The sequence below is a fragment of the Pygoscelis adeliae genome, unplaced genomic scaffold (assembly GCF_000699105.1).
Source record: "Pygoscelis adeliae isolate BGI_AS28 unplaced genomic scaffold, ASM69910v1 Scaffold222, whole genome shotgun sequence".
Taxonomy (NCBI): domain Eukaryota; kingdom Metazoa; phylum Chordata; class Aves; order Sphenisciformes; family Spheniscidae; genus Pygoscelis; species Pygoscelis adeliae.
The window spans coordinates 1,825,971-1,838,854 of NW_008824309.1; the positions used below are offsets into that span (position 1 = coordinate 1,825,971).

Consider the following 12,884-nt stretch of genomic DNA (forward strand, 5'->3'; position numbering starts at 1 on the left):
TGTATTACAATGGAAATGAAGCTTGCAAAAAATGCAGATGTAGGATAATGATTCCCAGATTTTTAAATTATAAGCCCTCAGAATTATGTCTGTGTTTCTAGAATAACAAGCCACTACCCACAATTAGTAACCTTGTTTGTTCCCATGTCACAATCTGACTGCTTCTTCAGTAATAGGTAACGATGCTGATAGAATCCACGTTACATATAGAGGAAATTACTAATGACTCATTAATATGATCTTCCCATGATAAGTTTGCTTCGAGAAAATGTGACCGAAGCGTGTAAGATACCTGACTATCACCATCTAGCTACCCAGCATTGGTGTACCTACATTACTGACTGGTGTGCTACAAAGAAGGAAGAACTGGAATTAACATGATACAATCTGTTACGGTTCTAGGATGTACGTCCACAAGATGTGCTTACTGGCCATAAGGTTCAGATCAGGTACTGCTCATAGCTGTGCACCAAATATGCACAGAGATATATAAGGAGCCATACCTTCTAACTTCAACACTGGTTCTGCACTGAAGACTCCAAGTGTAGGTCTAAGTCAAATTCACACCAAAATCTCACTAAATTGCAGGTGAGATGCTAGGATCATACTTTCAGTTATTCAGATACAGACCCATAAAGATTATGTTAACTTTCCTCAGGCACCTGGGTTATTGCTTGTTTCATTTCTAAAATGATTTAATAGTTACATAATACCCAGACTTAACTATTACCTCCGTTTTGTGCAATACCTCTGCCTTATGAAAGACAGAAATAACACCTATGCGTGCGTATTTCTTTACCTTCACTGGACCATGATCTAGGCAGCTGATTTATGAGAGGAGTATATTCTTAGGTGACTATACTTAGAAAAACTCCACTTAAATGACTTATATAAGATTTCTCAACACGACAAAGCAAAACATGTTAACCCCAAATACTACTTAATTTATTCCTAAAGTTCTAAAACATGTTTCTATGAAAGAGTTGATTCTTCTCTCAAGCTTCTAAAGCTTCACCAGAATGCTTACATGCTTGCTAATATATAATCTCTGTTTTTCTTATTTGTGTGTATCTTTTTATAAATAGCGAAAGCTGGAGCTGGAAATGGACTTTCATATTAAGTATGTTCATTCACATGGAAGTGGTAAGAATTTACTGCTTACCAAAATGGAAGGTAAATCTGAGTGGTGTTGAGAATTATTTCTGTGCACTATTCAAGAAATATTTATCTAAAAATAAATTGTATATGCAACACATTAGTGTTACCAACCATGTACATAACAAACGATTTAGTACTGTCAATCTATTTTGATTTTTATAGCCTTACCTTTTGCTATGCAACTGTTATTCCTCTCCTTATAATGTTTCTCGCATGCACATTTGTATGACCCCTTAATATTACTGCAGTGTTGGGAGCAGGCACCAAATACCATACACTCATTGATATCTATGAGGAAAAGAATTGTAATTTATATACCTATAGTTTAATACACTATTATTTAACATGTTTGGAACATCATGGAAGAGTTCAGATGAACAAAAGGACCTCGTAAGCATTGGTATATCTTGCAACAGTAAAACGAAGCCTTCTGCAATTATCACTAACGTTATTTCTGCTGCAATCAACATATCTCAGAAAGATATTTTGTATTATTTCTCCATCCTTCTTATATTAACCAATTATCATTAGAGCTTGAAATCAACTTTGAGAGTGAAAATGTCTGTTACAGTTATCTCCAACATACCTACCTCTGTTACAGTCAAAACTACATGATCACCCTTTACTGGAAAACCTCCTGTGTATACCTTTTTCTGAAGAGCCAAACAATGAAGTTTTTGTATGCAAGTATCTATTCACTTTGATAGTCCCACTGAGGTGATCTCCACTTTTTCTGTAAGGTACTGCTCACCAGTAAGAAAATGAATTTACAACACGTTCTTTGGGAAGGTAGATTTATCCTAGCTTTTTGATCACCTCTTTCATTATAACAACTATGTCTTTTTTTTCTGACCACTGTGGCATCTTATATATTAAGACTACATTTTCTAAGGTATTTTACTTTCAACCTGTTTATTTTCATTTCAATTTTCAGTTTTATGCATCTTCATTATTCTAGGCATCTCAAAATATTCGCCTATACCAACTTGAACACCAATCCCAATTGCTCAGTTAAATAATCTACTGGACCTTAAATCACCTATTTACCCCTTAAATTATAAAATCATTTAATGGTCTGACCAGAACCTTTTGACATTAACATTCACAACCAATGATAATCTTTGATAATTTCTCCAGGTAGAATGGATAAATCTACATCCTACAAATCCTTCCAGTTTCTTTTCTTGATTTCTTAATCCCATAGCTATGAAACAGTTTTTACTCTGCAGAAAAAAGTATGTGGTATGTATCTCCTTCTCCAGCATAGAAAATTGACTATGCAGTTGACTTTTAATACTTTACAGCAAGGGATGATGGAAAAGATCTGTACCTTCACACTGTCTATTCCTCTTGTTTCTCTGAAATCCAGGCTTACACTGACACAGTAGGGATGTTTTTGTTTGATTACAGTATGCATCATCTCCACAAGGATTCACATTATCTTCACATGTATATTCAGTGACACCTAAACACAAACAAAATGTCTAAAAAAACACTGATAGGTTTCTTTAAACTGTTAAAAATGAGATCTAAAATAACAAGTAACAAATTTATCTTTCTGTTAAAAGAGTATCAGGTAAATTTTAAACAAATATATGACATTACAGTATTTACCTGCATATGCATATAAATTGACAGTATTTAATTGAGATACTTCATTTCACATCAAGAATTTAATACTAAAATTTATCTTGTTGCAAATATGAAATAAAATGCAATCAACTTATAGCTAAACTACTTAAAAAACTCAGGAACTACTCTAAAAACTATTACAGTCTGAATTGCTATAAAATTTGCCTTCCTCTTCTGGTATGTCAAATAGAATGAATTCTTTTTTTAACTAAAAAAATTAACTTTAACTTCTGTGTTGTTGAGTAGGTTTTGCATAGATCAAAGCCTCAGTTATTTCTTTTCTGCTACAATCATGAAAACATATCTTGTCAGCCAAACTCACTTATTTTGCAGTCTTGCTCATCTGAACCATCTCCACAGTCATCAAACCAATCGCACTGTAGCTCCATTGGAATACATTTCTTATCATTACAAGCAAACTCATCTTTTTTACATGGTCTTGCTTTATATGTGATTTTATCTATATAATCACAAATTAATAAGAGAAAAATAAATCAGTATTTAAGATTCTTAGATTATTTTAGGCACACACAAACGGGAATGACCGTGAAGCATTAAGCAACTGGAAATTATTTCAAGCTTAATTTCTTTCAGTTTCAAATTCTGATCTACTAACCTCCAGTTAAGCTTTACTGAAGGACAAGCAGATCTCTGTAACAAAGTTTGCCTTCAAGTTGTTTTCTTTGATCTGAATGCCTTGAAAGGGAATATCACCTACCGCAGTGATCTTCATCCGAGTTATCACCACAGTCATCAACCTCATTGCAAATCTGCTCAGGTCGCAGACAAACCCTGTTGTTTCTACATCTGTACGGCCTTGTTGGAGGGCATGGAAACTTTACTGTACATTAAAAAAAACAGAATTACCCAGCTAGTATTCTTGAACCTTCTTTAATGTCTCCTTATCAAAGCAATAAGCAGGCATGGGAACACAGTTGTACTTGACATATGAATGATACTTGATTTTAACTTCTGGTATGTAATGGAATAACACTTCAACAATGTTTACAGTATAAGTTATTCATTTAGGGAATTAAATTATTTTGTGTAATAAGGGTAATTACACTTCTTTTTGAGAATCAGTAAATATGACAGAAATAAAACAAAGGAAGTAGGAAGTTTAAGGATAATCAATATTTCAATGTAGAAGTAACTTTTTCCCATCTGTGCATTTCCTACAAAAAGATTAATTTCTCACAAATATCTTATCTGAAATTACATGAGTAGCAATAACAACAGAAAACTATATCTCACATTTCAAACTACTCTTCTAAAAGTAAAATAAAGAAAACTTAGATGCATATGTCCTTATATATTTATGTATGTTATGTGTCATTTCTTGCTTTACTACACGAAAAGCACTGAAAAATGTAATGTCATACCACACATTTCAGCAACTTCATCAGAGTTATCTCCACAGTCATCCTCGCCATCACAAACCCAAAAATGTAGTTTGCAGAGGGAATTGTTGCACAAAAATTCATCAGCTCTACATATATTTCCCCCTGCGAGGATGAAAATAAGACAGGAAAAAAACCAGGAAAACAGAAAGACAAAAGAAAGAACGTCAGTTCTTGATAAAACCAGTACAACCACTTATCACATACTATCTGCAGAGAATGACACACATAGCATAACTAAATGAACAAATCCCAAGTGAAAGGGTTGGAGAAGCAGAGAGAAATATTCATTTAAAAGTCTCTTCCTTGATCATACACTTCTTTCTCTTTTCATGACTGTTAGCTAAGAACTACCTATTTGGCCTGACTAGAAAGGACAGTTATCCAAGAAAGACACTGACAACTCACCAGCTAGGTGTGTTCCCCTTGCATTTAGCCAGGAGACGCTTAAACTATCTTTCTGTCTGTAACTTCCTTTGGTGATGCTGCCTTTCAGAAAAGACCTGGCTGGGTACATCAGTAATTTGTGCTGTCAGAGAATGGTACAAACCAGAAGACAGAAATACGGTCAAATTTGTGAAAGGCCACTTTGGTCCAGGTTTGTTCCACATGAATGTCTGATTCTCCTCCACCTATTCCTACTCCCACTCTGAGAGACACATCGTGTTCAGAAGAGACAAAGTGATTGCAGTCCCTTAGCCATGAGGTAGCATCTTTTTCTTCTCCTGAGGAATAATAAGCTTGGCCAGGCTTGCAATGTCCCCATCAACTATAAACTCTGTAATCAGGGAAGATCTAGCCACGTAGGCACAGAGTAGGTAAGACTAGGTGACCTCTAACAGTCTCTTCCTTTTTGTGACTTCTGAAATTTCTCATTAGGATATCTGCCGAACACAGATGCAGCAAGAGTAAATTCTTCCACGTAACTTTAGTATTGATTGAACTCTGAATCATCTAACAAAATGGAACAGAGAGCGAGAGAAAATGTTTGAAGCTGGAGTGCTCAGGCTTTAAAAACTGGTTCAAGCTGGATTCAGTTTTAATACGTGTAGCAGAAAGAAGGCATTTTGCTTCAAAATTAGATCTAAATTATACCACTACCAATCAACGAAGTTATGGAAACTTCTTGAAATTAATTTTCTACATAAAACATCTTTATGGTAACTGGATTCTCAGTTTCCTGAGAGGAGTAGAGTATAAAAGAAATAAAGCTGTGTACCTGCAGAGGAGGAAACAGTGACATTTTATATGATAACACCAAAACTCTCACTGTGGCTTACCTCAATGCATTACACCCATCCTAATAGTTAGATCAGGCTCCAGGGGCTTTTTACTTAGTCATTCAGTGCCCCGTTCACACCCCATTAAAATCAACAGAAGGCTTTCTTTCGCTATAAAGGATTCAGAATGGTTGAAATTTTTTTTCCAGAAAATTAATTTGCACGAAATACCCACTGTGTAAGAGGATGTTGGGAACTCTCACACTATGTTACCAAATATAATTCACTCCCATTGCAAATATAACTTATAAACATTAACAGAAATTTTCTTTATTATCATCCAAGGAAAAATATATACAATTCGTGTATTCTTCATGATGAAATACATGAATATAAATAATTGTGTGTGCAATCACAATAGAACCATCATTCTAGTTGTATAATAAGATTGAAAAGAGCTATGTTTATAAATATGCACAGTGAGCTACAGATAAATATTACGGAGATTGTTTTAGAATGCTGTAGAATAAAACTCCATTTGTGTTTGCTGTATTTCCAAAGAGGAAAAAATTAGTTACCAGTGAGATAAACTGGCATTTGTTTCATGTGATTGCTCTGCCTGTCGTAAGCCCTTTATAGAATAGATTTCTGTAACAGAAATCATAATTGTGACATAAATACAGAGTATTATAGCAATAACCAACTAGGCGAAAGGCTTCTTATTGCATTATAAGCAATTTGCAGTTCACAGAAGCTCCATTATGCTATCCAAAGAATAATGTGGGCTTCAGATAAAATAAGCACGTTACTACTTACTCACACTTTATTGGTTTTTAAAGAGATACAGTCCAGATATTTTAAAAGCAGTTTTAAAATGGACTAGACGCTTTTTAAAACTTTGTTGATCTCAGTCTTCTCAAAACAATTCATTCTTCAACACTACCAAATATAATGTTTTTCTCTTTGCATCTAAACATCTCTGGGACATTCTTCCCATTTTCTTCATTTTCTGGTCTCTCTTTCAAACTTAATCATCCCATAGAACTTCTTTTTTTCCCTAGTGGTAAGTGTTGGTTAATAGACTTACGACAAAATAAGTGAAGGATATTTTACTCCGCAACTGCTTGCTTCCTCTCTGATTATTATTACTTATTCTTGTACTGCATTATGCTTTTGAGGTTACACATGTGATTGTAGATGACTAACAGACAGAACTAACCACTTTAAAAAAAAGGTAAGAAGAAAAATCCGGAAAAACCAAGAAGCTGACAAAATGCTGAGTGAAATTTTGCTTTTAAAAAAAAAAAAAAATCTTTAATTTGAGTGGGAAGTTCTGTTTGTCACAATTATTGAGTTACTACACTTACTAAGAATTTCATGCAGAGTTACACTGCTACTGCCTGGTAGCTGGAAGCAAGGTTCAGTTAAAAAAAAAAAAAAAATCAGAAATAAAGACTTGCATGGTCTTACCCTCAGAAGGAATACTATGGGGAACTCGTTTAATAATGTTTAATTGCATACATCTGTGTGTATGTATATAGATATGTATGTAAATATATGTGAATGCTCAATTGAAAAGACATTAGAACAAGATTTGTGAATTTGCAGCAACTATGAGAACAGACCAACAGACACATTTCTCAAAAACATATTTGGAAGCTTAATCATAAGCATGAAAGTCTGAGCGTAGCGTTTAGGTTCATGTGAATCAACTTATGTGCATAGTTCTGTTCTCTAAGGAGAGTGAGAATTCAAAATGTGGTTTTATGGGTTCTGGTTAGTTGCAACATTTCATCTCCATGGAAATAAATAGAAAACTGGGGTCTCAAGATTACGTATTTAGCAATTTTTCCTTAAGTTGCATGGTTTTGTAATTTATAAAACTGTAAATTAACTGGACTTATTACTGACTTCTCTGATGAGACAGAATATGCTTCCAGTAATAACACAACCTTTTCGTCCTTGGGGAAGGAAACACAAAGAAGGAACAATGAGCTATGAGTTATAAACCATGTAAGTTTTGCTTCATCCTGTAAATCGCTTGTGAAGCTGCTATACTGTCTTTGTCAAAAGAGGTCACAGAGCTTTCATTTCATCACTCAGAATGGCCAGGGTACCACTAACTTACAACATGTGTTAATGCAAAAACCAATGAAGTAAGCCTTTTAAAGAAAAGTGTCTCTTGCCTTGGTCACAGTTTTCTTCGTCACTGCCATCCACACAGTCATGGATCCCATCACAAAGCCATCTGACAGGGATACAGTAGGCCTTATTTTTGCATCGAAACTGATCTTCTTTACATTCTGTTACACAATCCATCTGTGTGAATACAGATATGAACTAAGTATTAATGAATGAGAAAAACAACATGCTTAAAGAAAAACCTAGCAAAATTTACTACTACTGTTTTTTGTTGTCCTATGTATTTAATACAGTAAAGTTGTACCTGAGAACGGAATGTGCAATGTATTTACTGAAGTCCAAGTGAAATTGTAATCACACATTATACATGCTCTGATATTACTTCTTTATATTGCTTAGTATTAGCAATGGAAACAATGGCTACATTCACATTTCTGAAGTCAACTGCCCTAAGAGAACCAACCCTGGACATGAGGCCCGTTAGTGCAAGCTGGCTCATATCCACATCGATCAGGCCTAGAAACCTCCGGAGTGGATTGTCTTCATCTGCACCGTGTAGCATTTGGCTCAGGCATCCTTCAGGCTCTAACTGACACCTTTATGGGTCTGAGAAATAACAACTATTTTTGGTCTTTTTTCTTGAAGTTGTTCACGAAGGTGGTAATTTTTTAAAAAGATACCAACAGCGCAACGTGTAGGAAGAGTATGGCATGAAGGCCCATGGAGGCTGCAGTGCCTGCTAGGATTGTATTAGATGAATCTAGAGGACAGAGGGAGCCAAATGTGACACAAACTTGTCCACGCTGCCTGTACGGAGCAGTCCCTGAAGAAAACTCCCCCAGAATGACACTCAGGTTTTGACTTAGGGGAAGCAAATTTGTCTACTCCAAAAGGTGGCCACAGAGCAAACAAACTTGGAGAACAAGTCTTATGAGGAGCAGCTGAGGGAACTGGGGTTGTTTAGCCTGGAGAAAAGGAGGGTCAGGGGAGACCTCATCGCTCTCTATAACTCCCTGAAAGGAGGTTGTAAGCAAGGTGGGGGTCGGTCTCTTCTCCCAAGTAACTAGTGATAGGACGAGAGGAAATGGCCTCAAGTTGTGCCAGGGGAGGTTTAGATTGGACATGAGGAAAAATTTCTTTACTGGAAGAGTGGTTAAATATTCGAACAGGCTGCCCAGGGAAGTGGTTAAGTCACCATCCCTGGAAGTATTAAAAAGACGTGTAGATGAGGTGCTTAGGGACATGGTTTAGTGGGCATGGTGGTGTTGGGTTGATGGATGGACTCGATGATCTTAGAGGTCTTTTCCAACCTTAATGATTCTATGATTCTATGAAACATAATGCAATGTAACTACCAGGGAACCAAAATCATGGGGCTAAATTATCTGACAGTGTTCAATGAATGCAAAAAAACCCCCATTTGCCCTTTTAATTATTTTCAGTTCTAAAACTGTTAACGAATTTTATGTCAGATGGTAGGAAAAAATAAAATCAACAGAAATTTGTCAGCTACCTCATCAGATCCATCAGCACAGTCATACTGTCCATTACATTTCAAAGATGCCGAAATACAGCCTCCACTTGCACACACGTACTCACTTGGAGAGCAGGTTGGAGATGCTGGTTACAAACACATATTTTACCATTAAGAAAAAGAGAATTAATAAATAAGTTGCTTTATAATTTAATGCTTTCATCTGGTTAACATAGTGAGCAAACATGTACTTGTAGCTGACCAGAGCTTTTCCAAACGTTCATAAACTACAATGAAATATTTGACAAAACTAAATTGTTGCATCCTAAGTAAAATGTATAATGATAATGAATGGATATTTGTGTTTTATCACTGAGAAATTTATTTTTGTGTTTTCCTTGTGCTTGGTAACAATGGTTACTACACACATACACACATTCATAGAACGAGTATATTAAAGAAATTGCATTCTTTAAAATGGGGTTAGGTTTACCTAAAGTTATGTAAGTGTTTATAGTTAAATAAGCTTAATCTATAAGAAACCATGGTTTTAGAAAGTATATGTTATTACAATTAAAATAAATACATATTAATCAGTTTTATTTAAAATAGAGGTGGATATTTTTGTCGCATTGTAAATTGGGGAGTTTTGTCATAGGCTTCTACCAGTTGCACCTATCCAGACAAAGCTTACAAAAAACTTAGGAAAATTCCTGCAAAAATAAACAACTGCATTTTCCAAGACAGTAATAAGGAAATAAAACAATAACAAAAATAATAATTTGCTAGAGAAAACCCTTGCATAAGGACTAGTAAAAATTGAATGAACACCACAAAGCAAAAAATCCCCAGAGACACTTTAGTAACATGCCAAGAATTACTGCTCTATTCAGAGCAGATTTTTATAAGCTGACTATCCATTATCAAATTATATTTCAATATCTTTAAATTAAATACCATTCCCCTCAACAAGCTTCATATCGTATATCTGTACAGAAGTGGGGGTTTCAAAACATGAGTAGGACGACACAATGATACACATTCAAAAGATAAAGTATTTCAGATTTCTTTGCACTACTCCCTACTCCTAATGCACAAGGAATCTTGATCTATTGATTTATTTTCTCTTTGTTCATTCTGATTTATTCCTTGCTTCATTTTACTTCTCAGCATTCTTTAAAACAATACCTGGTTCACAATTTTTCTCATCATCCCCAAGTTTGCAGTCTTCATGACCATCACATTTCCATTTGGCTGATATGCACTGACCATTGGAACACTGGAACTGATCTCTTGAACAGCCCGTTTCACAATATCTCTGGTACAATGAAAACAACATATATACGAGATCAAGAGTTTAATATAAACATTGGTAAATATACAGCTGATCAGAGAAGTTACAGCCTATACTTCTGCACACTATGAAAAACAGTAATGTCTTGTGAAAAAAAAAAATATTTGAGATATCATTCATGAAAGGTGGCTTGCACCCTTTAAGTAGGTGGGAAGTACCTGAGGTCCAGCACTGGCAGGAAAAGGGAAGGGACAAAAGGGACAGGAAAGAACAGAACAGCAAAGCAAATATCCAGTGAGCTTCTGCTACACAAGAAACAGTCTACATGGTGTTTTCTCAAAAAAACCCTCACAAACCAAACCAATCCACTGCTGCGTGTAGAAAGAGTGGTTCCCCAACCAGGACATAAAATATTTCCAGGATGGGAAGAGGTCCAGACCATTGCTGGGACAAAAGGACTGTTGTTAAACATGACTTGATTTTATTTGCACGTTCTCTTTTTAGGATAACTATTTCAATAGGTTTAGCTTTAATTTAGTATAGATATTTGCATATATGGATTCATGTGTAGAATTCCCATTGCTGCTTTTTAAAATATTCATACGTGGGAATCCATTCTCCAACAATATAAAAGTACTAATTGTCTAAAGAAAAATTTTTCCTCGAAGAAGCCTACCTCATCTGAGCCATCTGCACAGTCATAGTCTCCATCACACCAGAATCTTGCTGAAACACAGTCTCCATTTGCACAAAGAAAGTCTTTCAAAGTGCATGTTTGAGGCTCTGGATAAAGAAAAGTAACAACCCTAGGTTCATTAGCATTTCCATAAAATATTTTATACATAAACCCCCCCAATCAATCAATGGATGACTATAACAAAGTCAAAATCACTAACTTGGTTATTTTTTTCTGTAGGATTTTGTTTCATAACATTTTATAACTAAATTTCACTTACATATAGTAAGATAGTAATGAAAATACCTTCATTTCAGCTTTATTAAATTTCTTTGGAAAATTATGTGATGCTGAATATATAAATATTATTTATTTCAATGCATGTATGTTCTTACAGGTTTTGTGAGATATGTACCACAGACTAGAAATTCATTTTGCACCTGTTAATATCCAATGTAATTGGAACTAACCAAATCTTTGACTTTCCATCATGCAATAGCATACCATTTATCACATACCTTTTGACATATGTGCGCGTGTCAAGAGTCAGCTTCCCCTGTGCTAAGCATTCAGGGGAACAGCATTGAGATAGTAAATGGAATGCCTAAGAGGTAAGGTTTGGATTTTCAAGTAAAATCTGTTTTCCAGAAATTAAGCATGGGAGGAAGAATGACAATAATCCACTGACTTAAATACTGACAAAATTGTTAGAGAGATTTAACAGAATGAGAGTGAGTGAGTTGCAAAAGTCAATGGACAGTATATTTTCATAAAAAAACAATACTGTCAATTTGTTAGAAGACACAGAGAAGGAAAAAAAAAAGGTAAGGATAAGGATGGAATTTTCAAGTAATTTTAGGGAAACAGAAGGGAGATGTTAGAGAAAAAGAATTTAAGGAGCTTACAGATGGATAGGAGACAGTAAAGGTTGGAAGGTAAGTGGGATATTTTGTGATAAATGGGTATGTTGTTCTACTCCTTGGGAAGAAACAAAACACGGGGAGGTCTGAAGTCATTATAAAAGGTGGACACAATAAAGGGGAAGAGTAGACACAAAATTTATTCGAGGTACAGGCAAAGCAAACAGGAGAAGCAGACTGCAGGGAGTGAAGGAGTAATCCTGAGAAGGTGAGATTGGCTGTTTCAGCCTATTTACTTCACTGTCTGCACAGCCGCGTTTTCGCTACAGCTGCCACAAAAACACTGGCAAGGGGACCAGTGTGGAAGATGCCCCGAGCAGAACACTATATGCTTTCCTCCTGAAAATGAGGACCATTACAAAAGACACTGGAAAGAATGAAGTTAACATCTGGACTTTGGACCATTAGTTTAAACAAAGGTAGAGAAGTAGTGGGGATTGAGCAGAATTTAAGCAAGTCACTATATGCAATTCAGACTTTGCCAATCAGAGAGCTTTGGGAAAGCAGGGATGAAAACCAAACAAGGATTATTTGTGGGATTTCCGTCACAGTAAATATTGCATTATGTAAATAATGTAAAATCAAGAATAAGGATTAATTAGTAAGACCTTTTCAACAGAGAGATGGGAGAAGAGTTCAGGCAAATGGTAAATGACAGTGACTAAATCAAGGGAGGAAGGGTAAAAAGAAAGAGGAGAGACTGAGAGCAGACAGTAGCAATGGACAGTAATGGATTTGGTAATGCTAAACGGTCCTTTAGCTAGTTATGGAAGGTGGAAGCATGAATGCTTTTGAAAAACGTACCACAGTGATCAAGGAAAGCAAACACAAAATTAGAGGCTTCCAATTTGGTAAATATCAGCGTAAGAATATACCAGATGTGAGTTGCGCAGATCTAAGGTAAAGCTGAACTTATTTTTTCTGGATTTATAAAAATCAAAAACTGTTTCATGAAAGGAATAGTTTTA

General features: G+C 35.4%; 1 protein-coding gene across 1 annotated transcript in view; it reads right to left on the reverse strand.

Moving 5' to 3' along the window:
- LRP1B (low density lipoprotein receptor-related protein 1B) overlaps positions 1–12,884 on the reverse strand; it is a 614,444-nt gene that overhangs the window by 65,698 nt on the left and 535,862 nt on the right. The window contains exons 68-76 of the mRNA XM_009319022.1: positions 10,997–11,103; positions 10,215–10,344; positions 9,066–9,172; positions 7,597–7,729; positions 4,173–4,295; positions 3,509–3,631; positions 3,113–3,250; positions 2,489–2,623; positions 1,327–1,446 (exon numbers count right to left, since the gene is read on the reverse strand). Coding sequence (XP_009317297.1) covers positions 1,327–1,446; positions 2,489–2,623; positions 3,113–3,250; positions 3,509–3,631; positions 4,173–4,295; positions 7,597–7,729; positions 9,066–9,172; positions 10,215–10,344; positions 10,997–11,103 — 1,116 coding nt within the window. The remainder of the gene's footprint in view (positions 1–1,326; positions 1,447–2,488; positions 2,624–3,112; positions 3,251–3,508; positions 3,632–4,172; positions 4,296–7,596; positions 7,730–9,065; positions 9,173–10,214; positions 10,345–10,996; positions 11,104–12,884) is intronic.